Genomic DNA, 27,426 nt, shown 5'->3' with positions numbered 1-27,426 from the left:
AGGTATAGGGTTTCTTTTTGACTGTGCTGATGGCTGCACACCTCTGCAAATACAGCCAGACCCTTGAATTATACACTTTAAATGGGTGAATTGCATGCTGTGTGAATTATATCTCAATAAAGATGTTAAAAAATAATAGGTGCTCAAAATAAAACATTTAGGAAGTTCAGAAGGGCCTATAAAGGAAGGAAAAAAATCTCCCATTATCCCCAAGGAGAGGGACAAAAGTCTTGAGGTACTGACAAAGAAACTCACAGAAGCAGGTGCTGCTGGATGTGAGCATTTTGTGGAAGGGAGGGAGGTACTTGTCCAAGGAGAGATTCCAGAAGCCTCCTTGGCCCCGCTGCACCTCCCTCCCTGCAGCGCCGCCCTTGCACGGCCAAGGTCAGTACCTTCTCCCAACACTACATCTTCTGGGTCCTGGCACCTGCTAGGGTCTCTGCCTCTTTATACCTTTTAAGCATTCACTCACTATTCACATTTCCCCACGTGTGAAACTTATCTTACTTTAACTTCTTCTCCTGTCCCCCCCGGGTGGGAACATGGGCTTCCTGACAGCAGGGCCCCAGGATCTCTCTTCCTGAACCTCCTGCCATGCCGAGCACAGAGCTAGGTACCTAGTGGGCACCCGCTAAACATGTATTGAAATGTGTGAATAACCGGGATGGAAGAAAATCCCCCAAATCATGGAGATTTGGATTTGGAATTAATTTTATGATTAAATTGGGATTTGGGGAACAAAATAGGATGTCGGTCTAGGGGAGGTGTCCTGTCTCTTCTTTTTCCTTAAGTTTGTGATCTGACTCCTACTTTCCCTAGAAGAGGGCAGTGAGGTTCCTTGGCTGACCCAGACAGCCCCGGCCAGTATAGGGGCCACCAGCTGCAGACGGCTGTTCACATTTACATTTAAATCAACTGCAATGAAGTAAAATGAAAGCCCCAGCCCCTCAGTTGCACCAGCCCCAGCTCAAGCGCTCGGCAGCCACGTGTGGCTCATGGCGGCCATACCAGACAGCACGGGCATACAGCATTTACGGCATCACTGGAGGTTCTGTTAGACCAGGGGGGTCTCAACTCGGGGTGATTCTGCCCCCGCCCCAGGAACATCTGGTGATGTCGGAGACCCCACGACTGGGGGGAGGATGTTACAGCAATCAGTGGGTGGAAGCCAGGGATGTAGCTAAATGTCCTACATGCATAGGAAAAGCCCCCCAACAAAGAATGATCTGGTCTCAAATGTCAATAGCGCCGGTTATGAGGACACCTGCTCTGGACTCTGGGGGGAAGCCTAGGTGGGTGGGCAGAGGAGGCAGTAGAAAGAAGTAAAGGGAAATCATTTTATGTGAGAATAAAAGAGTATAATTTTTAAAAGAGATGCAACGATAAACAGAATGTGGTCTATCCATACAACAGAGTATCATTCAGCCTTAAAAAAGGAGGCAATTCTGACATTTGCTGCAACGTGGCTGACCCCTGAGAACATTATGCTCAGTGAAATCAGCCCATCACAAAAGGGCAAACGCTGTAGGATTCCACTTTTACGAGGTCCCTAGAGGAGTCAGATTCACCGAGACCGGAAGCAGAATGGAGACTGCCAGGGCTGGGGCGCGGGGGGGGAGTTTAACAGGCATGGAGTCTCAGTTTGGGAAGATGAAGGTTCTGGAGGTGGATGGGGGTGATGGTTGTACAACAATGTGAGCGTGCTTCATGCCACTGGACTGTACACCTAAGAATGGCTAAAATGGTAACTTTTACGTTATATATATTTTATCACAGTAAAAAAAGAGGGATACGATGAACAAAGCAGCAGGTGAGTAGAGAGCGTAATAATATCAAGAGATTTCAAATGAGGTCTCAACTCTCCTTCCCCGCGTCCTGTCCAGGCTTGAGCACTTCCAGCATCTCACCTCTTTGCGTGCACCTGACCTCAAATTTCCTATGAATACCGGTTTACTTTGTTCCTTCCCCTCAAGTCACATTGGTTCCACCATTCTAACAAGGGGAATGTCTAGGACAGAAGAAAATTCACTGATTCTCTGACGGGAATTAGGCAGGGAATCCCCGAGACTTCCGAAGAGCACTGTGTGTATCGTCAGGGCTCTGTTCCACTTTGAGCCGCCCTGCCTCCCCACCCCTGGACGGTCCCTAGGAACGTTCCATGCCCATATCCACATACACACCTGCAATGAGATACTCCTTCTTTCCTCCAATGTCCAGCGAGACCCCGCACACTGCGGAGGAGGGGGCCGTGTATATGAACTCTATGTCCTTGTCAGGTCCCTTGAACATCTGCAAAGAGGAGGATGGGAAATGTAAACGAATTGGGCGGCATAGCCACGTTCCCATCCCGAACACGGCGGGGCGCCCCGACCTGCACCCGTGGTACTGCCAACACGGAAAAGGGGATGGAGATGTACCAGTGAGACAGATCAGAAGACGACCATTCCTAACACACAGGATTCCCTGGAGCCACTGATTTACTTCTTAGTGTGGCAGTTGTCACCAGGCTGGGCATGAGACTGTCATCCAGAAGGACCTGCCTCAGATAACACACCTGCTCTCCCTACCACCTGTGAGGTCATCTCAGAATCCCTGGGAAGGGGCTTATGTATCTCCAGGTGATTCTGACCCATCATGGAGTATCACCACTTTGTGTATTTCCAGGAATTTTACGCACTGGCTACCTGACAGGGACCAGAGCAGAGAGGCGCCTCTCAATTAGGATGTAACTCCTTGGGCAAGTGGAGTTTGACTTTTCAGCTTGTGATTTTCTTACAGCCTCTTGGGAACAGACCTGCTGCCCAGGTGAAGGGGTGCATTGTTCCAGTGCCTGGGCAGGAATTGAGAAAGCCACAGCCAGGGAGCTCCTGCGGCCCCATCGGGGACAGTGACAGGCGGTGGCCTGAGTGTGGACTGAGAACTGCCCTCCACGCGAGTTTTGGGGGTGCAGGCTGCTGGAAGCCGGGTGAGCGGGGGTGGGGGTAACGGAAAGGGGAGCGCACGCATGCACCAGGACCACACAACAGAGGAGCCTAAACACGGCTGTAGATCACAGACACACGGGCTCCACGATTCCACACGAACTGCATCAGGACTCTCGCTGTGGCTAAAACGAGATTAATAGCGTTGTTTGGTTTTGTGGGGAAGAGTTTCAACAAGCAAACTCAAATGGAACAGGGTCATCCCAATGTCACGACAAACCCGCTTTGCAAGAGCTACACCCCAACTCATGCCAAGAAAGGTTATCAATGACGTCTGTCACCAAAGGGCTGAAAGTGCTTCCTTGCTGTCAACACCTGCCTTTTCACGACCCCTCAACGAGGCGTGAGAGCAGAGATAACTGTCCTTCCCGCTTCATAAGTAGAGATGTAGGCACTGGGTCACCTCTTTAAATGACATAGGCACAATGATTAAGCATTTCTTTGACCTTCTGGTAACATTTATGTTCTATTTTTAATTTTTGTAACAAAATTAAATATGGATGGCCACAACTACTAACCAGGTTGAAAAGCTGTTCCTCCAGCTGGAGTCTAGAATCTTCTTCCCTCTTGTAGACCAAGTTAGTTATTGTCAACAATAACCTTCCATCAGCACTGGTCCTGTTTTCCCAACCTCCCGCCCACGTCCTCCCCTCTCTCCCTCCCTCCCAAATATGGGCTCCTTGCCATATGACCTCGAACACAACCACCATTCTGAAAACCTAACAAATGCCACCACCCCCTCGGTCTGCAGCCCCCAGTGCCTCCCGTCCCTCCCCTCCCCCGGCGAAGCATCTTCTCCTTCACCGGCCAGGCTGCCATGTCCATTTCTTTCTCAATTCCCCTCTCTCAGGAAGTTGTCCCAGCACACCTGTCCACAGGAGTCCTCCTCTGTCCAAATCCCCCCTCCTCTTAGAACATAAAGCTAACCACACAAGACTAGAGTCCACCCGCAGTTTGGGGGAATTAGGTCACCTGCTCTCACATTGGTCGTGGGCTCCCAGAGGCGACAGCCAAGTTCCCACTGCCTCTGAACCCGCCATGGAGAGGTGAAGAGGCACTCACAGAACTCTCCACAGATGCTGTGAACTTGGTAACTTAAGGCTGAGGCTCATGAAGATGACGCATTTCTGAAATAACCTAGCTGGTGGGAACAGACCACGCCCACACCACTTCTCAGCATTTACGGATTAAGGAAAATCAGATCCACTTGTGGCTTGACGCCCTTGTTCCTAGCTGTCTGCCTCGGAGGTGGCTGGACCGAGTCCTAGGGACCCAGTGGTGCAGTGAGATGGTGGGCCAGCCCCGCCCGGTCCCCGGCCCTGCTCCCAAAGCTCCCACAGCTCTGCCCAATGGAGCAACGCAGGGACAGTGGCCATTACCTTTATTTGCTTGATCTCATACTGAATCCGTTTGATGGGGTTGCCGTAGATGTCATTCCCGGAGTCCACCTCCTTCTCGCTGACGGCTTTGGCCCTGATCACTGCAAAACAAAGACAGAGAGGTGAGCAGAGTCCCCGAAAGACGGCCCTGGCTCTAAGGAGGGGGCAAGGGGCAGCAGGGAGGTGGGAGGTGAGGGGCAAGATGACCCCAGCCCTGGGTACAGCATCGGACTCCATCCCGAGGGGGAGACCAGGAGTGAAGCTAGAGCCCTCTGTCGACAGGGCGCCAGGGCAGAAGCTCTCGTCCCTCACGACAGGGGGCTGCTGGGGCCGTCACTGATTTGAACAACAGCTCGCTGTTGATGTCACGCTTGAGTACTCTGGGGCTTTTCCTCTTTCTCCCCAGTGTGCGTGTATGTGCGGCTGGGGAAGCAGATAAGCACACTGACTGGTCTGCAGTCCTGATCACTCAGTTAAGGATGGTGAGAGTCCCCACCCCCCATAGCCAACTGGCAATCAGGCTCTCTTGGGCTGAAGGCTGAGGGGGAGTTACCTACCTACGAGGGGCCCCATCACATTTAGGTTGGGGGTCTTCCATCTAAAAGGTCTATCTCGTCAGCCTCCTAATCTGTCCTCAACGTGTCCCTGAGAGATGTCGCAGGGATGATTCTCTGTAATAACACATATTCTATCAGAGGCACGGCAGAGGGAGTTGAACATTTTAACTGTTGAATGGGGGGAGGAGACATTCAAGAGCAACTCTAGCAGACATAAGGGACAGATGCCGAGGAAAAAGGCCAAACAGAAAGAAGGATGATCCTGGAACGTGACGCGAGATGAAGAAGAGGGGAAGAGATCAGGCTTGGAAGGTTCCGGAATGTTCCCTGGGGCCTGAGGCTGCTCGAGAGCCATGCACCCCAGGGCTTCCTAGTAGCAATTAAGCCAAGACTCTGCTCCAACCCATAACCTGACGGGGCGCGGAGCAGCAGTTCACCCTGTCACTTGGGCAGAGCCCTCCCTGTTTTCATTTCGAGGCTTATCAGCTGGTGGCACGGCCTGTTTTAATGGCTTTAAAAGCTTTGTCCTGGGCTTCCCTGGCGCAGCGGTTGAGAGTCCGCCTGCCAACGCAGGGGACGCGGGTTCGTGCCCCGGTCCGGGAGGATCCCACATGCCGCGGAGCGGCTGGGCCCGTGAGCCATGGCCGCTGAGCCTGCGCGTCTGGAGCCTGTGCTCCGCAACGGGAGAGGCCACGACAGTGAGAGGCCCGTGTACCGCAAAAAAAAAAACAACAGCTTTGTCCTCCAAGATTCGGCTGTTCAGGGTCATGCTGGATGAGGGTCACGTGAGTGTGGGTGTGAGCAAAATAAAGAAACAAGGAGCAGACAGGCTCAGAGGCACCTCCCACCTCCACTCCCCAATGGGCAGCTGGAATCTCAGAGCCAACAGGCAGGGCTGTCTTTTCCCGTAGAGCAGGGAGGCCCAGGCACGCGGATCCCCATCTGTGCCCATCCCCCTGGACCCCTGAAATGCGCTCTGGATCCCAGCCTGGCACCAGAGCCCCACGCCACAGCCCCAGCGCCCCACCCAGGCCCAGACCCATCCTTATTTTTCCTTCTGTCGGCGCTGAGTCATGACTGGCCAAGGCCACAGGTTCCTGTTTCCCAGGCTGAGCCTGGCCCCAACCTACAAAGCCACATCTAGGAAATGCCACCCTAGAACAGAGGGCCTTGCCCTTGGTAGCTGGTCAACCTGATCCCAGCGTCTCCTCCCACCCCCCACCCATCCTCCCTCCCCAGCACATGTTATCTTTTCTCAGTCACGTCCCGTGCAGTTCAAACATCTTTTTCGGCCGCACACCGCCCTCGTCTAAAACAGAAGACCCTGTGCAACCTGGTGCCAGCCAGTGACTATTTCGGCTGCCGTGGTGGTCCCCCACTCTTGCTGTTCCACCAGTCCATAATACTGCCTGAATCTGAACCTGCTCAGGGGTGTCCATACCTCTAGACAGGCAAGTTTCTTCTGCCTTGAATGCCATCTCCCTCTCTCTGCCTGGAGAACGTCCATTCATCCTTCAAGACCCAGCTGAAATAGCCCTTCCCCATCTTCCCTCAGGGAAATCCTGTCCTCCCGTAGCACTTGGTATATTCCGCAACTCTCATCCACTCTGCTGTAAACACCTGTACCCATCTGCTCAGGGCCCTGGGAGCTTCTAACAGACAGAAGCTGTGCTCTAACCACAGAACAGTCAGGGCTCACTATTTGCTGAGCTGACCCTGAGATACTTGGACGGCAGCACAGGTTAGGTTTGTCTTGGTCCCTCTTACGACCTGCCTCATCTATACCTTATTGCAATGCTGCACAAAAAGGTGTTTATGCAAATCAGTAAACATCAGGTTAGTCCTGTCCTAAGTTTGCTCTTCCGCGGCATCACCCTCAGCTCATGACATCAAATGAACCAGGAACAGCCAAAGGAGATGACAGTTCTAAAAGGCGCAATGCTGCCAGATTTCACTACGATACGCCTAATTCTGCATGCTTTTTGGAACTTTTTGGCACCGCTTTTCAGAGGTCCAGCACCCTGCACAATGCTTACTGCATTATAGGTGTTCAATAAACACACTGCTGGCCAGTAGAAAATAAGCAAAAACTCAAAACTACAATGAGGTACCACTGCACGTCAGTCAGAATGGCCATCATTAAAAAGTCTACAAATAACAAATGCTGGAGAGGGTGTGGAGAAAAGGGAACCCCCCTACACTGTTGGTGGGAATGTAAATTGGCGCAGCCACTATGGAGAACAGTATGGAGATTCCTCAAAAACTAAAAATAGGGCTTCCCTGGTGGCACAGTGGTTGAGAGTCCGCCTGCCGACGCAGGGGACACGGGTTCGTGCCCCGGTCCGGGAAGATCCCACATGCCGCGGAGCGGCTGGACCCGTGAGCCATGGCCTCTGAGCCTGCTCGTCCGGAGCCTGTGCTCCACAACGGGAGGGGCCACAACAGTGAGAGGCCCACATACCGCAAAAAAAAACCCACAAAAAAAACCCAAAAACTAAAAATAGAGTTGCCATATGATCGAGCAATCCCACTCCTGGTCATATATCTGGAGAAAACTATAATTCAAAAAGATACAAGCACCCCTGGGCTTCCCTGGTGGCACAGTGGTTAAGAATCCGCCTGTCACATGGGAGCACATGTATATGTATGGCTGATTCACTTTGTTATAAATCAGAAACTAACACACCATTGTAAAGCAATTATACCCCAATAAAGATGTTAAAAAAAAAAAAAAAAGAATCCGCCTGTCAATGCAGGGGACACGGGTTCGAGCCCTGGTCCAGGAAGATCCCACATATCACGGAGCAACTAAACCCATGTGCCACAACTACTGACCCTGTGCTCTAGAGCCCATGAGCCACAACTACTGAGCCTGAGTGCCACAACTACTGAAGCCCACGCACCTAGAGCCTGTGCTCTGCCACAAGAGAAGCCACCCAATAAGAAGCCCACGCACCACAATGAAGAGAAGCCCCCACTAGCTGCAACTAGAGAAAAGCTCACGTGCAGCAACAAGGACCCAGTGCAGCCAAAAACAAACAAACAAACAAACGATAAAAGCACCTTTATATTCATAGTAGCACTATTCACAACAGCCAAGACATGGAAACAATCTGAATGTCCATCGACAGCTGAATGGATAAAGAAGATGTGGTACATATATACAATGGAGTACTACTCAGCCATAAAAAGAATGAAATCATGCCATCTGCAGCAACATGGATGGACCTAGAGATGATCATACTAAGCGAGGTAAGTCAGACAGAGCAAGACAAACACCATATGATATCACTTATATGTGGAATCTAAAATACGACACAAATGAACATATCTATGAAACAGAAACAGACTCACAGACATAGAGAACAGACTTGTGGTTGCCAAGGGGGAGGTGGGGAGGGATTGGGAGGTTGGGATTAGCAGATGCAAACTATTATATACAGGATGGATAAACAACAAGGTCCTACTGTAGAACACAGGAAAGTATATTCCGTATCCTGTGATAAATCATAATGGAAAGAATATATATATATATATGTATAACTGAATCACTTTGCTGTACAGCAGAAATTAGCAACATTGTAAATCAACTATACTTCAATAAAATTAAAAAAAGAAAATAAGCAAAAACTACTCCCCAACAGCCAAGAGACTCCATTCCATTCCACACATCAAGGTCTATGCATTTTTCTCTTATAAAAGCTCCTAAGGCTCCCAGGCAGTCTGAGTTCTTAATTGAAAGGGGGCAGCAGAGGGGCTCCATCCTGCTGTAGACCCTCCCTGCTGTGTAGCCTCAGGGAAGTGGAGCCTCGGGGAAGCCTCGGAAATGGAGACACCTCCGCCAGTATCTGCACACCATCAAGGTGTGGGAGGACTAAGAGATGGGGGGCACATGACGCGGTGCCTGACACACAATGCAGGTGTAGCTCAGGACAGAACAAACACAGCACCTCGGGGACTTCCCTGGTGGCGCAGTGGTTGAGAATCCACCTGCCAATGCAGGGAACACGGGTTCGATCCCTTGTCCGGGAAGATCCCACATGCCGTGGAGCAACTAAGCCTGTGTGCCACAACTACTGAGCCCACATGCCACAACTACTGAAGCCCGCGCGCCTAGAGCCCGTGCTCCGCAACAAGAGAAACCACTGCAGTGGGAAGCCTGTGCACTGCATCGAAGAGCAGCCCCTGCTCACCACAAATAGAGAAAGCCCTTGTGCAGCAACAAAGACCCAATGCAGCCAAAAATAAATGAATAAACAAATAAAAATTAAAAAAAAAAAAGAGAAAGGGAAGGAAAGAAAGTGAAGCAAGAGAGAAAAGAAAGCCCAGTTCTATGGAAACCTTCCCCAAAGTGTCAACACCCTCTAACCACAAAAGAGAGATGCTGGGCACACACCTGTCCACGTAGGTACGAGGGATCCACAGCGCTGAGCTGCTCAGGGCAGCAGGTACCATCTGGGCTCAGGACCACTCTGCATGGGGTGGGGTGGGGGGACACAGGCAAAGCACTGGCTGATGAATTGATCACAGCCAGAGGCTCCCACAGGCAAGTTACAGATAGGAGACCTGAGGGGCCCCACAAGGGAGGGAGGGTGGGGCAGCAGCACAGTGGACCCCAGCCAACTCGGCTGCGGACAGCCCGACCCTCAGCTTTCTGCCCCCGGCATGAGCCAGAGTGGAGACTGTCTTCCGTGCCAAGCTCAGAGTTCCGAGTCGGACTGTCTTTTAATTATAAATCCAAAAAGCATGGGCCCCCTCCTGTTGCCCAAAGGGAAAAAGGGGTAAGGTGTGGAAAGGTCTTCAGTAACAGTCCCTGCCTTCGAGGAGATCCAACCCAGGCATGAAGATAGATGATGGACAGGAAAACCAAGAAGCACGCTCTTTCCAACTGCCAGTGGCGGACAGAGGAGGAGGCAAGAAGAGCTTTCCAGAAATGTGTTCCCTGCACCTAGCGCAATGGGCATAACCCTGAGCTCCAGACTGGAGGCCACTCCAAGTGAGGGATGGGCCTCTCTTGAGTCCCAGGCCATTTAAAGGACAGGGCTGGAGAGAAGCAAAGAGACCCAAAGAATCTGGGAAGAAGTTAAAATGGAGGCATGGACTCATGTTTACCAAACACCTACTGCATGCTGGGCCTGGTGTTTGGCCCTGGGTTGGGGGATCGGTCTAGGTCCCGTCCACCCCCCGAGTGAGCAGCTCTGCTCCACCATCCTGCCCCTGGGGAACCAGAGGCAGCAGTAGGAGGCAGAGTCTTTATAAAGATTCCTGTTCTAACCGCTCTGGACGCAAAAATGATGGCCTCTCCCCGGGCTGCTCAGATTTTTTCTTCTTTCTCTTCTGCCGTTAACACAACATCTGGGTTTGAGATCAAGGGTGATACACTGGCTGATGAATTCACTGCCAGATGTTGGCTACTGGAATGCACAGCCGTGGACTTAATTCAAAGCACAGGCAACCGCACAGCCCCTGCCCCCACCCCTCAGGCTGTGGACACCACATGACGTCACTTCCCCCGCTAGGAGCCTGCAAAAACAATCCCTAGTCCGCCCAGCCAGATTTGGGATGGAAAAGAACGGGGTGGGTGGAAAGTCAAGGTTGCGGACGACGATCCAAAGAACACAGGCTATGTTCAGACTCCGAGAGATGACAACAGCCCAGGCGAAACCAGCGGAGGCCAGACTGTGCCACTGCCCTGGGGGGAGGGGACAGGGAGGAGGCTGGCAGGAAACCTTGGGTGCCCCCAGCATACCCTGTGGCCAGGGCTGGTCCAGAGGAGCAGCACACTCGACCAGCCCAGGCCGATTTAAGTCTCTCCCACACCCCGCCAACATCTCAGTCCTCATGTGTCTGCAGACCTTATCGGGGAAGCAATGGAAATTAACAACAAGCCAAGGACATAGTCTATGGGGGAGCCAGGCCCTGAAAGAGAACTGCCTGTCAGAAGTTCATTTATTTCACACTGAAATAAACTGAATTATCCTGTCTTCCCACGGGCCCAACTTCTCTTCAGAGGAATGCCATATGCTACAAGTACGAATGTATCCTGTAGGACCTTTCCCAACGGGGCTACGATGCTTGGCGTGGGCTCCCGACCCCAGAGCACGGTAAAACTGTGGATGTCAGGACTCTGACTTTTAGACATTCACGGCCTCGCACCAACACACTCAACACCCCAGAATCCCCAGACCCCAGAGCCTGCCCAGGCAGAGCTTCCAGCTCAGGGAAAAATCACGGGTCTGCCTGCAACAGGTGCGGGAATCTCCAGGATTCGGAAAAACATCAGTCTAAATACAAGGTCAAAACCCTGAACCGGGCTTCCCTGGTGGCGCAGTGGTTGGGAGTCCGCCTGCCGATGCAGGGGACGTGGGTTCGTGCCCCGGTCCGGGAAGATCCCACATGCCGCGGAGCAGCTGGGCCCGTGAGCCATGGCCGCTGAGCCTGTGCGTCCGGAGCCTGTGCTCCGCAACAGGAGAGGCCACAACAGTGAGAGGCCCACATACCGTGGGAAAAAGCCCTGAACCATCTGAGCCTTATGTGTATGCACTGACTCAGGGCGGCAAGGGAGCCTCAGCGGCAGCAGAGGCCACCGTCACCTCCCCGCCCACCTACTGCAGCCTCTAGCTCAGATCGGGAAGGGGCGCCCAGCGAGACAGGCATTAACACGGACCTCGCCGCCCTACTCTTCAGTCTTGATCGCGGCCTCGTGGAAAACGCCCAGTGGTCCCTCCGGTGAGGCACACACGGTCTCAAAGCCATCCGCTGTGCGGGAGAGGTCAGGGGCTTTCGACTGGCCAGCACATTTGCCAAAGACCTTACTGGCCCCAGTCAAGAGTGGGTGGGGGCCACTCTGCTGCTGTGCCTGGAACGCGAGCCCTGGTTTGAGAGTAGAGGGTCACTTGGTCCGTTTCCTTGTCTCTGGGAAAGACTCCATGCCAACCATTTCAGAGGAACTCAGAAAGCAACGATTTTGTCCCACACGAGACCCAGCCCCCACTTACTCCAGGCAGGCCAGGCTTCGGACCTCCAGCTCTCCAGGTGTGCTCTGCACTGCTGGGGTACTTGGGGAGGGCTGGAGGGTTCCACACTCTTGTCCACACTCTCCAGAGAAGGGACAGCACGAGGGTAGACATCTACACCCTCAAATCACAGAGCTACCACAGTCCTCGCTTAATGCCTGCAGCTACATCCCGAGGCTGCCTCTTGGGATGAGTCTCTTGTCCCTTTAGGGTGGACACAGTGACACTGTATGGCTGGTTGACCTGGCAGAGGCCCCTTAACCTTTGAATTTTGATGAACTTGCCCCAAGTCCCAGTGGAGGGTGGACTGGGGTGCCTCCATCCCAGCCACCACTAACCCTTAAGGGTAGAGTCAGAAAATGAGGGTGCCCCGCTTCCTGTGTCTACACCCCAGACACACAGCCTGCTGCTCTGCCCCACGAAAGCTGTAATGAAGTGATCATGTTTTTCAGAGCCCTGCTCTGGATTACTGAGGGATGCCTAACTGCTTACAAGTAACTAATCCATCTCAGTGGGCTGTGGGGAGCATGATAAAGACACTGTGAGCCTTTGCAATGGGCTGCATCTGCTTCTTTGGGGTAGGGGGCAGACCGCATCAGCTACAGGGCCAGGGGGCGGGTGGATGATGATTTAGAAAGAGGGTCGTGCTCACATGGACTGCAGACCGCTGGGACTCCCCAGGTTTCGGGGCCACGCCCCCCCCACCCCCCACCCTACAGAACGGCACGTGGAAACGGGATGTGGCCGAGCAGCCTGGGAGATGTCACAAGGAATGCATGGCGTCAGCGCTGGCCCGGTGCCCAGAAGGCCGTGGGAGCATCTAGCCCCACCTGCCCCTCTGGCCTCACTGTGCACCCAGCCTTCACCTTTCCAGCTGCCCCATGGTGGACATGGCCCTGGGGGCTCTCCCCAAGCACTCAGCTCTGCCTTCCCTGGCCTCAATGCCAGGCCCCTGTTCAGCCAGGGGTGGAGCAGACCTCCTCCAAATTCGCTGCTTTCAGGGAAATGAAGTAATTAAAAACAGCCCTGTGATGATGCAGGGAACCCAGGGCTTCTTCCATCCCTGGAGCAGCTGTGAGAGACCAGACCCACCCCCAGGTCCCCCAAACCTCCCCAACCCCAGGAGCCAACAGATGTCCGCGGCAGGGCTGTGGTGTCCAGTGTGAGGGCAAGACTTGGCCAGCGTGACTCAGGCCAGGGTCAAAAACGCCTGGAATGACAACTGCTCAGAGCAGATGTGTTTTTTCAGGAGTTGAGGGTAGGGCAGGCAGAGTGACGGGTGCAGGACAGACAACAGGAAACAGCAGTACAGCCCCAGCCCTGGTCCACGCTGCCCATGAGCCCGGTACCTGGGGATCTGCCAGGTCTGCCCAGGGCTGTTCAAGATTCTAGCACGTACACGTGAGCCGTTGTCCACTGGATGCCCCGTCTCCATGGAGACCAGCTCTCCCATCTCCATTTCCTGTCCCTTTGCTTTGGCTCCCCTTGGGAGCAGGAGGGAAGCATCTCTAAGAGTGCCTTGGTGATGCAGAGAGAAGCTGCAGCACTCACCGGCCAGCTTCCACGCTGCCCTCCCGACCCCCCAGGACCCAGATGGGACCCCTGACTCAAGCCCCGCCACCTTTCCTCCCTTTTCCCTGCGGGCCCAGCAGGATCTCATGCCAGAGGCCTTGGTCACGGTCTCCGAAGCCTTGGGCTCGGGCCCTTCCCATTCACGTGCTGCTGAATCATTTGAAAAAAATGCATCCCGCTCCTGGGAGGCTTTGCTGAGAACACTGCGGCTTTGTGGAGGGAACTGCTGCTCTGCACTTTCTCCGCCAAGACCCCAAGAAGGAGCCAAGCTCAGTCCTGCAAGCCCAAGCCTGGAGCCCGGAGCGGAGCGGGGGGCAGGGGCAGGACCAGGAGGGGCAGGGGGCGGGGGGTGGGGGGGTGGGCAGGGAGAGATGCTGAGAGGATTCCCACCCCCTCTCGCCCCCCCCCCCCCGCAGCGATCCCTCCCCACCCACAGGCTGAGGAAGGGGCTGGACGGACAGCTAAGAAGTGAGGGGCAGCAGACAAGGGTCCTGTCCTCACGCTGCTGCTGGTGAGACGTGACCTCGGGCAGGTCTCCCCTTCTAGGATGCCTCATTTTGGGGAGTGACTACTCGAGTGCCGGGCCTGTGGCTCAGGCCCCCGTCCGCATGGACAGAGCAGCAGCAGTGGCCCTGGCGTGGGACGTTGAGGCACGTGGTCTGTGGGCCGACTCCAGTCCACGGCATTTCTCAGGAGCTAGGAGCAGCGATGGAAAGGCTGGAACCCCAGAGCCACCCTCCCAGCTGCCAGTGTGGAGGGAAGCTGGGTGCGCAGGCTGGGCGGTTCATGCCCCCTCTCCTCGGCTAGTTGTCGTTAGCTTAGCAAGTAAGAGCCCAGGTGGCAGCCCAGCTGCCCCTCGGAGCGGGTGGCGTGTGGTGTGCAGTCCACCCAGCCTCCCGTCTCCAGCCAGGACGAGGGAGGGCTGCACTCTGCCATCAGCTCTTAATCATGTCTCCACCACGTGGAGGCAAGAAGCTGCCCGCATCTCAAGGCTCGAAAGAGGGTCCCCCGCCCTCCACCCCAACTTGAGAAACCTATTTTCCCATTATTTTACAGTTCTGAGATTCTGGATGTCCTCATACACACTACAACCTCGCACCTGGCTGGGCAGTGTGTGGGGGGGTGGACAGGCATAAGGACCCTCAGAGCAGCACACACAGAACGCGGGGTCACATCCGAACCGAGGGTGCCCACCGGCCCCTCCAGGGCTGGAACAGTCACACTGTTGAGGGAAAACTTCTGTCCCTGCTTCCGAAGTGTCCTGGTCCTTGTCGGTCACTGCTGGCCCGCACCTGCCTGTGGACAGCGGACCTCGCAGCAGGCACCACCGGCGCCGTCTTCCGCCTGTGGAGCCCTTGGGCAAACGGAGGGCCTGTCCACCAGCAGGCCAGCCACGGAGGCCTTCCCTAGCGGCTGCCGTCTGGGGAGGACTCACTGGCTGGGCTGCAAGGAAGTGACCTGACAACACAGGGTGAAACAGGAACAGGGTAGCTGCCCCCAAAAGTGGGGAGATGAAGCACAAAACCAGGGGAAAGTTCTAGAAGATGCAGTTTCAGAGAGGAAGAGCCCATGAGGGAGGGAGGGAGGACGCATGGGGAAGGCCGCTGGGCGAGGACCCTTTAGGAGGAGGCACCGTGTCGGAGTCCCCACTGCCCCCTGGCAGTACTGGGCGGAACCCTTCCAGGTGGCGCTGTCCCACGGCCCTGGGCACCATAGTCATGTCAAAGTGACCGACAGGGAGTGAAGGCAGTGTCTTCTGGGATCCCAGCCCAGCCCCTGGATACCAATGAGAGATGGAAGTTACCGGTGACGTCTCCATCGGGAATCACTGGAGGGTCAGCTCTTTTTGTGGGCGGCGGGCGGGGGTAGTCCTGGAGGGCTGTTTCATTACCCACGTCACTGTCCTGGGCAAGGGGGTACCCTGGCCCTCCCCCCTTCAGCCTTCTGCAGGACAGGTGGGAAAGGGCAGGCCGTCTCATCCAGCTTCCAGGGGACAGTGTGGGAGTGACAGGCCAAGCAGAGTTGAGTCAGCCTCCACCACGTCTCGCTGCCCATCCCCCACACCTACTTTTAGCTCAAGTGTGGCCAAGAAGGGACAATTCCTCACCTAGAACACACGGGCCACAAACATGACCTCTGAAAGTGGAAACAAAAATAACGCACTTAAAGGCAGGCTTGCCCCTTCATTAGACTGCGGGTTCCAGCCCGAGTCACGAGGATCTCATTACTCAGTGTTTGGGTCCCATCGTGGCCACGGCTTTAAACCCAGTGATCCCACGGCACCCCCTCCACCCTCAGACCGAGGTGATCCCATAGTGACAGATGGGAGTTCCAGCTGAGCAGCCACTAAAGGCCAGTGCCCCTCCCCGCAGGGAATCCTCATCTGGCCCGGGAGTGACAAAGCTCTCTTGGCCCCAGGACTTTTTTCTTATTCACTGTTGGGCTCAGACCAAATCGGTGAGCAGCTCCGCAGCCCTGACCCATGGTACTCCGGAAGCAGGTGAGAGAAACCGGGCTGGGATCAAACATTTTCTCCACCTGGAGAAATGGAAAAGCCACAGACAATGGAGACTCACATGATGGAGACGTGAGATGGTGGAAGGTTCCTCACTCAAGCTATTGATTTTAAAACAAAACTGAAAAACAAACAAACAAACAAAAAACACCTTGTGGGATGCCATTACTGCTCCATACGAATGGTCGCATTCAGGGGTTGTGGGCTGGATGCTCAGAGACACATATCCAGTCAGTCACCCCACCTCTCTGAGTATCCCTCTATCACCATCTGTCACTGTGGTCACTTGTTACCTATATCCTCCACCAGAACATGTCCTGTGTGTGTGTTGTTCACTGTTCAGCTCCAGTGAAGTGGGGCAGTGTCTGTCACTCAGTACTTGCAAAGGAAAAACAGTATAATATCAGGTCAACATTTTCCAGGGACCAAAAAAAAAGGTGAAAATGGGAAGAAAAGGAGGGATGGGACCTTTCCCACACCTACATCTCAGCTGTGGTGTTCAAACATTCCCAAAGCACTTTTTGATGCCAGGCCTTCTGATCCAAACGCATTAGGGATGTAGTCCACTTTTGGGGAACTGGCACAAAACAGAAGCAGCTATGGAAAGAAGGCTCAGAGGGTCACGTGCTATGACGCTGTGGCAGAAATGACACCTACGTGTGACACGAATGAACTAACTATGCTGGGTCGAAAAACGCTTCCAAAAGACCACACATGATATAATATCCTTTTTATAGGGTTCAAGCAGAAGTAAAACTAAACAATACAGGCTGTGTTCGGGTTGTAGTGAAGTGCAGGGACAACTCCCGAGTTCAGCGGGTGTACGATACAGCTAAGGAGGAACAGCGTAGAGAAGAGGGAAGTAGCACACAGATAAAGCTGGTTTTCAGCAAACATTCCAGATCTTGGGTTTGGGTGGTAGGCTCACAGTTGTTCATTATGTTGTCTATATATGGATGGGCTGGGGTCGCGGCAGACCCTGCCTTCACTCTGTTGGTCACTTTCACGTGGCTGGGCTATGATGCCAAACATACATAACATAAAAAAAAAAGGCCATTGATGGCCCAATGATGCCAACATATCAAGAATGAAGAGGATTTATCCCACCCAGTGCATCTGAGGTCCTTGGGAGGGAGGGAAGGAACATCTCCTTCATATGCTAAGTCCAGGGGTCAGTTAGCTCTGGCCCAAGGGCCAAAGCCTGCCTACCACCTATTTTTGTAAATAAAAGTCTTACTGGAACTCGGTCACACCATTCATTTATGTGTTTTCTGTGGCTGTCTTCCAGCTGCAAAGGCAGGTGTAGAGTAGTTGCCGGAGACCGTATGGCCAGCAAAGCCTAAAATGTTTATTATTGGCTCTTTGCAGAAAAGGTTCGTCCACCCCCATTCCAACCCCTAAGTATGTAACAGGCAGATAAAACCCCACCCAGTGTAGGGTCTCCACGACTGCCAAGGTTTCTGGGTCAGAGGTAAAGCTGGAGGGTAGGGAACCTACCAGACACCCTGGTTCCCCCAGCACTGCCAGCCCCAGAAGGAGTCTATAGGGCTGAGTTGCTGGGAACCATTTCCCCTTTCTCTCTCTTTCCTCTTTCTGCCTCTTGCTTCCACCCGCTTCTTTCCCTCCCTCTCCCCCTCCTTTCTCCCTCCCTCCTGCTTTCTAATATTAAAGTTATAAGAATGTTACTGATGTCCTATTAAATGATGTTGGTTTGAAAGACTAAAAGATTTTTGTTAAATCTCTCCATTAACGTCTCAGCCACTGGCTAAGCAACAAATGATGTATCTTCTGAAACTGCGCCCGTCTGACCTTGCATGCCCCTCAAAGTCCAGTGTTCATTTCGCCAAAACATCTGAAGCACTTAAACGTACCTGGTGTTTCCATCTGTGCTGTGGCACGTGAAAACAGCCTCAGCTCCGGGACACACCTTTGTGCTACAATGGCCAGACCCTCCTACCGCGCCCCACATGTTCGTGCTAAGGAGTCTTCCTGAATTGGACTTAGTTTTAAAGGCGAGACTGGCAATAAGTATGATTCCTGCAGAGGAATTCGCGCCAAAGGACGGAAGGATGGCTGATGGCCCATTTTAAAGAGGCTACAGGTTTCTGAGCACATGGTGCAAATACAATCGCACAGACTTGGGTGCCAGCTCTGGCAGAACGCTCAGTTATCAGTGATGTATTTACCAGGGGCAGGACTCTCGCTTTTAACATATTCCCTGAAACTCTCACAAGCATTTCCTGGCTTTTTCAAGAAACTGCTTGTGCAACTTGTTTTGCTCTAGAATTTGCTGTTGAAGGTCATGGATCATCTGACTGTGCCCGTCATCGTCGACGATGCTGGCCGAGGGGGAAGTGGGGCTGCGGTCATACCCTCCTTTCTTCTCCTGGTCTGGAGGGGGAGTCAGGCTTCCGATGAGCCAGAGAAGCTTGCCTCTGTTCCCTCCTCCCATCTTCCAGCTCCGTCTGGAGGTCGGCCTCCAAGCTCATCTTGGGGTGTCTGATTTGCTTGAGCGAGTCCAGCTGCTTTGGTGTTCTCTGCTCCACTTGCATTTTCTGCTTCTGCCTTGATGCCGTCAAGCCACCTCTGTCTGCCTGTTCTTGCGGGTGAAGCTGAAGGGAGCCCTGCACCAGCGCGTCCGGTCGGGGAGGCTCCTGTCTGGATTCGGGGCTGCACGAGAGCAGGTCCTCTTCATCGACAGATGTCCCTGCCTCGGGAGACCACGGTTTACTGTCATGCTCAACCACGCACTTGGCCATCCTATGGGATTTTTGGTTCCTGGGCTTGCTTAGTAACTTTTTCAAGCTGGTTCTGGATGGCGTCAGGTGGGCGTCCACCCCCGCTGGACTCGCGGGCTCCCCGGCGGGCACCACGTCCATCTCTGCATCTCTTGCGTTCCTCTTTCTCTGGCTCTCCCTTCTCCACGCCTGCGTCTCCTCAAAGCCCTGTTCTTCACTGGGGCTCTGATCCATCCCGGGCTTGAGATCCAGGTGCAAGTGCAGGTGTTTTCTCAGCTTCCGGTTGGTATCAAACAACTCTTCAGAGGCAAACTCCAGCTCTCCCTACCACCTGCTCTTGTCACAGAGCTTTGCCAGCGGTGAGCCCCCCCCTTCTGCAGGTCCAGCCGACTGGCCACAGCTGTTCCAGGTCGTCGGCTTTGCCCTCGGGGCTCTGATCCAAACTGGTTTTTCGGGCCTTGAAGACAAGCCGTTCGCTTCCCCAGCTGCCTCCTGCCGTCCTGGGCTGTTTCGGTCTCCCGTTCCTCCAGGCATTTGATCTCCCCTACAGCAGCCAAGAGCTTTCCCAAGTCTGTCCCTCTGCTCAGCCCAGGGTCGATGGGACGGTGGCCCCCGCTGGTCTTCGTTGAAGGCACGTGTTTTCCTTTACTCCTCTCTGGTGGGCTCAGGGGACGAGGACTCAGGCCCGTGGCTCTGGAGGCTCCCTGCCTCTCCTGGTCCACCGCTCTTCTCCGGGACGTGGTGCACCAGGGCTGCCGTCAGACCAGCTCTTCCCTGTGTCCCTTCTCTTGCCGCACAGCCACTGTGTGCTTCCTCTCGGCCCTGGGCGACCTGGCTGCTCCTGGCTGGGTCGAGCCCTCTGAGTCAGGTTCATGGTCCTCGGACAGTCTGCCCGCCACCGCCTCCCCTCCAACAGATGTGCCAAGTACAGCCTCTCCAGGCCTCGGACCTGCTGGCCTGGGGCCTCCTGCTGCTCTGCCTGCAGCTCCTCGGCCAAGCGCTGGGGCAGCTCCTGCACTGCTAGAGGTCCTGTCTCCGCTGCGGCGGCAGGTCTCCTTTCTCTCGGACATGTAGCAATTGGTGCTTCTGCCTCAAAAGCACGGCTTCGTTGTCGGGACTGGGGCTCCGCCAAGGGGCTCTCCCCGCGTTTCCTTTCATGTCGGGGGCCTTTGCAGACACGGCTTCGGAGAGAAGGTGGTGTGAACCAAGAGTGGAGGTTCCAGGGCACCAGGGCCGAGGAGCCACAGGTGCTACGGCCGTTTCACGGCAAGCCCACGGGGCAGGAAGATGCACAGCGCTGCCCGGAGCGTTCCGAGCACAGTGAGGCCCTGGAGACAAGGCACACGGGGCTCTGAGTGCAGGACAGGCCGGGGGACGCGACCCTCCAGATCACTCTCCTGACACCTGCCCACGAGGGTCTGTTCTCCGGCTCCCGATCTCTGTCTCATACGCCTTTAATGAGACCCGGCAGGGCGGCTGTTCTCAGTGGGGTGTGGTTTTGCTTCCCAGGGGGACATGTGGCCATGTCTGGAGACAGTTTTGGTTATCACAACTGGAAGGGGGGGGGGTGCTACACCCCCCCTCCCTCCAGGATGGCCCCACGACAAACAGGGACCAGGCTCCAGATGTCCAGTGCTGGGGTTAAGACCCCACCTTCGGAGACAAGTTAGGGTTCAGGTGGGGGTGATGCAAATGTCTGGCCCTCTGGAGGGAGCTACTTACAAATGAAAGGAGGAGGCGGTAAAGGAGGAGGAGCCTGCCAGGAAAGGGGTGTGTGTGTGTGTGTGTGTGTGTGTGTGTGTGTGTGTGTGTAGGGGGAGGCGAGTGTGGGTGAGTGTGCTGACGTGCATGTTTGTACTAGAATTCAGCGCAAACCAGAGAGGAGGTTAAGCTAGTGGTATTTCTTTTTTCACATCTCTTTGGCATCACTCAGGGACACGTGCTCCGCCCGGCCTTCCTAAAGAAGGTGCATTCACACCAAAAAAGAGTATCACTTGAAGCTGATGTCAAAAACGGCCAGATGTGTGGGCTACGGGAGCTGCTTCCTAGGCACTGCGGTCTGCACGGAGCACCCCTCAACTGTGTGGGTATCCCTTCCCTTCTTTTATTTTAGGATGTGCGGAGCCAGGCTGAGCAATTTTAGCCCAAAGTAATGCTGGTCATCAGAAACACCGCTGCATCAACGGAACAACTAATGTCAACCGTGTGGGCTGCCCTCCGCTTATCTTTTTTACAGTAACCGTTGAGGTAGGGAGTTATTAGCACCCCTGGTTCACGGGTGGGGAAACTGAGGCAGGGAGCAATTAAGAAACTTGACCCAAATCACACATCTGGCAGATGGCAGCTACTACTCGGGTAGACCACCTTGTCTTTGACCAATGGTCACATAGCCGCTGGCTCTTGGAAACTATGATGATGCAGTCATACATGTGGAAATGCGGTTAACATCATATTCTACCAGTCTGCCAACCACCACGATGAGCAAGAGGAGAGAGAAAGAGAAAGCCGGGAAATTAAACACAATGGTTGAGATTTTCAACAAAAGCGCCCCAGCCATCCAATGGGGGAAAGAGTCATTTTTTTGTTCGTTTTCAACAAATGTTCCTGGGACAGTTGGATATCCACATGCAAAAAAGATTAATTTACCCCCTTAACTCATCATATACAAAATTATATACCATATACAGAAATTAAAGTGACCACAGACCTTAAGGTAAGGTCTAAAGCTATAGACGCTTGGAAGGAAACAACTGTATCTTCATGACTTCGGGTTAGGCAAAGATTCTTAGATATAACACCAAAAGCACAAGCAATACAAGAAATTGATAAGTGTGGCCTCATCAGTATTAAAAACCTCTGCACCTCAGAAGACATCGTTAATAAGTGAAAACACAAGACAAGGACTGGAAGGAAATACCTGCAAATCACATATCCAACAAAAGACTTGAATCAGTTTGTATAAACAGCTCTTACAATAATAAGAAGACAAACAATCCAATTTAAAAATGGGCAGGGACTTCCCTGGTGGTGCAGTGGTTAAGAATCCGCCTGCCAATGCAGGGGACACCGGTTCGAGCCCTGGTCCGGGAAGATCTCACATGCCGCGGAGCAACAAAGCCCGTGTGCCACAACTACTGAGCCCTCATGCCGCATTTACTGAAGCCCGCGTGCCTAGAGCCCGTGCTCCACAGCAAGAGAAGCCACCGCGATAAGAAGCCCGCGCACCACAAGGAAGAGTAGCCACCGCTCAACACAATCTAGAAAAAGCCTGCGCACAGCAACGAAGACCCAATGCAGCCAAAAATAAGTAACTAAATTTATAAAAATAGGCAAAAGGTTGAAATAAACATATCACCAAAGAAGATTTACGTATGGCTAATAAAGCCCATAAAAAGATGTTCAACACGAACACTCATCAGGGAAATGCAAAATGAAGATACCACTTCACACCCACTCGGATGGCTACGATGAAAAAGACAGGCAATGACGAGACTTGGTGAGGATGTGGGGACATCGGAACCCTCACATGCTGCTGGTGGGGATGCAAAATGGTGCAGCCGCTCTGGAAAACAGCTTGGCAGTTCTATAAGATGGTAAATGTAGATCTACCATATGACCCAGCGATTGTACTCCTAAGTATACGCCCAAGAGAAATGAAAGCATCTCCCCACACCAAGTAATAGAAGTGCAGAAACCGAGTAACTGTCCCAGCTCACAGGGAGGAGGCTGGGTTTGAATCTGGGTCCCAAATGTCCGAGATTGAGCTTTTCCCACCCCTGGGAATGGCCACAGGGGTGTCCAAACAGGTGAGGAGAGGGAGCGCTGTGAATGTCTCTTCACCTGTAGAGAATGGGGAAAATTGCACCCCAGGATCCAAGGTCTATTTTTGGGCCTGGAGCCACTGGCTCACACCCCATGTTAACTGGTAACAACGAGCAAAACCTGCACGAGTCTCTCCCACTCTGGAGGGCCCCCACCCACTCGGTCACCCGTTACACCCTGAGCCAGGCGCGCTGGGGTGGATGCCCCAATGCTGCCCAGGTGGTTTTCCTGGAGACACACAAGTGGATGAAGACCTGAAACATTTGGATGGTGATCTTAGGGATAAAGCCCGGAAATTAGAGTCAGCTCCCTCGTTCAGGAACTGAAATCCCTGTACCAACCGGCAGAGGCACCCTTGCCCTCTGCCCATGTCCCCAGCTGCCCCATGCCCTCACCTCCAAGCCCTGCTTTGCGCACTGACTTGAGACCAGTGCTCTGAGTGTCGGGGTTCTCTCTCGGGCCTTCTGACCTTGCTCCCCCGAAGCGGGACGGGCTGGCCTGTGCTGGCTGCCTTCAACCCCTCGGGAAGCCGCAGCCCTGTCCTTACAGAAGCTCCACTCAGAGAGGCAGATGGGAAGGACACTGGGCCCATTCTCCTCTCACCCTCTGCGTCCCTGGTGCATGGAGCCAGCCCGCGGCGGTCACCTGGGTAGTGGCTCAGATGACTTTTCAGCCGAGGCAGACCCCCTCCCAGGCCACCAGGAGGGGCCAGGCCCGCAGCAGCCCTCCTGCCTTCTGATCCCTCAATGGAGACTCCAGGGTACCCCAGGTCGATGAGGAAGAAAGGTGACCATGAAGGAGGCTGGGTGGCGCCCAAACCAGGGGCTCCAATGCCAGGTGGACCAGACTCCGGTCGAAGGGTCTCACCTGAGCCTCCTAACCAGGCTCCCCGTTACCACCCCCGTTCCACCCACCCAACTCCTCCTCCCCAGCACTGTGGCTACAGCCACTGTTCTAACTCGGCCACCTGTGTCACTTGAGCATCTGCAACGGGCCCGGTGCAGTCGGCACCAGCAAGTCTCCAGAGCACAGCCAGAGGCCACCTGCCCCACGGGTTGCCTGAACTGCTAGCTAAGATGCAGATTTGGGGGCCCGCCCCAGACCGATCCCACCTCTGCCTCAGTGGGGAGGGGCCCAGAAATGCACTCAGTTAACCATCTCACCAAAGTCGGTCGGGCAGTCCCTGGCCGACAGGCTTGGGAACATTCCAGCAGCTCAGGATCCGGCCCCCCTTCCCCAGCCGGGCATCCCAAATGCCCCTGACCCAGGTCCAACACCTTCACTGTGCTCGTGCCCGTCCTTCTTCCTCAAAGAGAGCCCCCCTCATCCTACCCACCCACCTCTCCCCAGCCCTGTTCTGGTTCTTCCTCCCTGACAAGGCCGCCCCTGATTTCCGCAGCGACAGGAAAATGCTCCCGTTTTTCTCCAGGGCCCACAGATTCAACGCCCCGGGGACACGGTTTAGCACATTTTCTTTGAAACATTTAAAAATAGCTATAAAAGGGCTCCTAGGGCTTCCCTGGTGGCGCAGTGGTTGAGAGTCCGCCTGCCGATGCAGGGGACACGGGTTCGTGCCCCGGTCCGGGAAGATCCCACATGCCGCAGAGCGGCTGGGCCCGTGAGCCATGACCGCTGAGCCTGCGTGTCCGGAGCCTGTGCTCCGCACAGGAGAGGCCACAACAGTGAGAGGCCCGCGTACCGCAAAAAAAAAAAAAAGGGGGCTCCCAATTAGCTGGCATGGCCAGAGAGAACATTTCCATATAAGTAAAGCTTACTCTTTCATGTGTAAAGTTAAACATTTCTCTGCACACAGAAGAGATATAATTTGACCTTCTTACAACTCTGGATTATCTTTAGGACTATAATATAGAGAATCCCTCAAGGGCTTTTAAGATATATAGGACCCCCACTAAAACAACCATATATATATATACATGACAGAGTTCCTCTAAACTAAATGACCCCTGAATATAATTTGGAGTTTTTAAGTGTACTTCTTATAGCTTCCTCCGTAGTTGTAACTTTCTGTCTGTGTGTCTGACAGCACACTATCCCCTTTTTCTCATACGGCTTCTAAACCACTATGGACTGGGACCCACACAAAGCAGTGTCTTAAAAGTGTGTCTAAAGCAAGAAGAGTAGAGGCTGGGGCCCTGGCGGGCTTTCCGTGAGTCAAGTACACGAGCGTCTGAATCCATGGCCACCAGCTCTGGATGCGATGTCCCCGGCACTCAATCACCCACAGAGAGATGGAAAACCAGCCGTGCTGCTGGAATGCAAGCCTTCAGCTCAGATTTTTCACAGGCTTGGACCCCTGGCCAAATCTAATAAGGCCAAGCATACTGGGAAAACGTCTACAACCCACACGTGGGTCCCCACATCCGACCCTGCAAGTGCCAAGTGGGAGAATATAGCTCCAAAGGAGCAAAGCTGGAGACGAGAGGGTCTGAGCCGGCTGCGAGCTCAGAGTCGGCGGAGACCGTGGTCACCAAAACAGCCAATGCGATCGTTGCCTGTGTTGCTAGAAACGCCTAAAACAAGCAGGGTAATGGTCCAGCCCAGCCCCTGCACAGGTCAGACTCACCTGGACATTCCCGGCCGCAACGTGAAAGAGGCACTTGGAGGAACACCCACCCTGTTCCCACCCCATGGGATGCATGAAGATCAAACGGGATGGCCTGCAAGTTTTAAAATCAAAATACAACTATCGAAATTTTTAGGGGGAGTTCCCTGATGGTCCAGGGGTTAAGACTCCACGCTTCCAATCCCTGGTCGGGAAACTAAGATCTCACATGCCATGCGGTGCGGCAAAAAAACAAAAAGAAAGAAAAGAAATTATTAGCAATTCACCTAATGAGAAATATACACTAAATGAGAACTACACTTTTACTAAATAAGGAGAAAATCTGAGTAAGGGAGAGGTATGTCCTCCCAGATATGGTTCAGAAAGACAGAGAGTGGTTAAAGACAGAGAGTGGGAAGAAGGGCCTCAGGGTTCAGGAGGAGAATGAAAAAACAAACAAAAACAGGTCATAGGAAGGAAAGTCCTAAGGAACCAAGAATGTTTGGTGGGAGGCTTGCAGGTGGTAGAAAAGTCTAGAACAGTGTGCTCTGGTGGTTCAGAGTATTGACTGTGTGACCTAGCACAGGTTTCTTAACTCTGGGTGCCTCAGTCTCTGTTCATCCGTAAAACGGGGATAATAACAGCAACACCCATCAACTACACAGATGCGAGCGCTCATCACCATCAGAAACACCCACATCCTTGGCAAGCTGCTCGGGGAAGAGGGTGGTACTTACCGTGCGTGTCTCCAGATGCCTGGACCAGACCACCAAGAACACATTACAGGGAGGCAGAAATTGGCCCGGGTGGAAAGAAGCACTTTCTGCAGGGTTGTCTTGAAATCACTGGGCTGACTTGGTAGGTAGTGAGACACCCATCACTGGAGGCATCCAAGCCAAGCCCAGATAAAACAAACATCAGAAACATTTTAAACTCCATTTCTCTGAGTTCTAGCCGCTAGAAATACACTTTGTGACACCCAGTGTGCTGCCCAGAGCTTCCACTTTTGCTCACTTCCTGACTCTCCCTCAGTTAAGTTCCAGAGTAGTGGCTCATAAAGCCGGCTGGGTGTTAGACCAGCTGCATCAGAATCACCTGGTGGGGAGGTGATCATGGTAGACTATGCGCCCTGGCCAGGCCCCGCCGCACGTTTTTCCACCCGAATCCTGGGGTGGGGTTTGCGAATCTGTATGTTTAACTATCTCCCTGACGCACACTCAGGATAAGGACAGTTCTAGAAGGCTGAGATGGCCAGGCAGCCAGCCTCTAGGAGAACAAGCCCTTGTCATCTTGTCTCCGTTACCTCCCCGACCAGCTTCATCAAGACAGACATGAGGCACAGGCTCTTCCAAACTCACAGGAGATACCAGGCTAGCTGGGGGGCTGCTTACGGCTGATCCAACTGGCACCTTACTAAATGTCTCTTGACGATGTCAACTGCTTTCCCTCCAGCCTTACTACTGCAGCTACCCCGCCTAGGTCAGGGGTCCCCAGTGCCAACAACTGTTCTTGTTGTATGATGATCTCCCCCCCACAAACCACCACATTCACTCCCAACCCCATCCCACCAGCTTCCACTGCCCATCCTCCCCGATCCAACTGTATATGCAGAGCCCCGTGGTGCAAGGACTTTCAAATTAGCCTTTTGGCATGTGGCCTGGACACCCTTACTGGCCCACTTCCCAAGGCGCCCTCACCAAACCACTGGGCACAGAAAGAAGTCCACCCTCACAATGGATGGGGGGGGCAGGGACACAACGAGAACCTCAGCCCTGGGTGCTCTGCATTGGGCCTCTGGGGCCCACTGACCAAAGGTGGCTGGAATCGCAACTCCCCACCTCCACCAGCAGCCCAGCATCCGCCCCAGCTGGTGAACTCTGGCAGCCGCTGTCATGGGAACAACAGAGCTGTTGTGTTCTGACGTCAGAGCGGGGGTGAACTCAGGGACAGTGACGAGCCAGCCAGAGGACGAGCACCTGTCAGCACACCTGTTGTGAGTCCACCGATCACAAAGATTTGGCTCAAACAGCTGGGACGATGCGCAGAGGGATGGCCACCTCGGGGGCCCCGCGAAGATGGCTGACGTGCGCGTGCTTTCCGTGTTTAAAGACGGTCTGGCAGGGAGAAAATCCTTCCTGTCCCAGCCTGGCAGCACGGTGACATTCCTCATCGGGGTGTCACTCTTCTGAGCTGTTGCACCTCAAGGTCGGGGCTTCCTGACAACGCTGGCCGCCTCTCCTCCCACAGGGAGGGTGTCTGGTCCCACTCAGGTCGGGGACATTT

General features: G+C 53.9%; 2 protein-coding genes across 3 annotated transcripts in view; both read right to left on the bottom strand.

Annotated features, from left to right (window-relative positions):
* TIMP2 (TIMP metallopeptidase inhibitor 2) overlaps positions 1 to 27,426 on the bottom strand; it is a 50,012-nt gene that overhangs the window by 8,865 nt on the left and 13,721 nt on the right. For both annotated transcript variants that reach the window (XM_032615922.1, XM_032615923.1), the window contains exons 2-3: positions 4,361 to 4,461; positions 2,181 to 2,289 (exon numbers count right to left, since the gene is read on the bottom strand). In XM_032615922.1, the coding sequence (XP_032471813.1) occupies positions 2,181 to 2,289; positions 4,361 to 4,461 (210 nt within the window). The remainder of the gene's footprint in view (positions 1 to 2,180; positions 2,290 to 4,360; positions 4,462 to 27,426) is intronic.
* Positions 18,227 to 20,177, bottom strand: CEP295NL (CEP295 N-terminal like). Its single transcript, XM_032615921.1, is given in 6 exon segments — positions 18,227 to 18,409; positions 18,411 to 19,122; positions 19,124 to 19,219; positions 19,221 to 19,653; positions 19,656 to 19,784; positions 19,787 to 20,177. Coding segments are annotated over 6 exon segments (1,683 nt in total). The 5' UTR covers positions 19,917 to 20,177.

The sequence above is a fragment of the Phocoena sinus genome, chromosome 20 (assembly GCF_008692025.1).
Source record: "Phocoena sinus isolate mPhoSin1 chromosome 20, mPhoSin1.pri, whole genome shotgun sequence".
NCBI classification, from domain to species: Eukaryota; Metazoa; Chordata; class Mammalia; order Artiodactyla; family Phocoenidae; genus Phocoena; species Phocoena sinus.
This window is presented reverse-complemented; position numbering and strand designations above follow the sequence as displayed.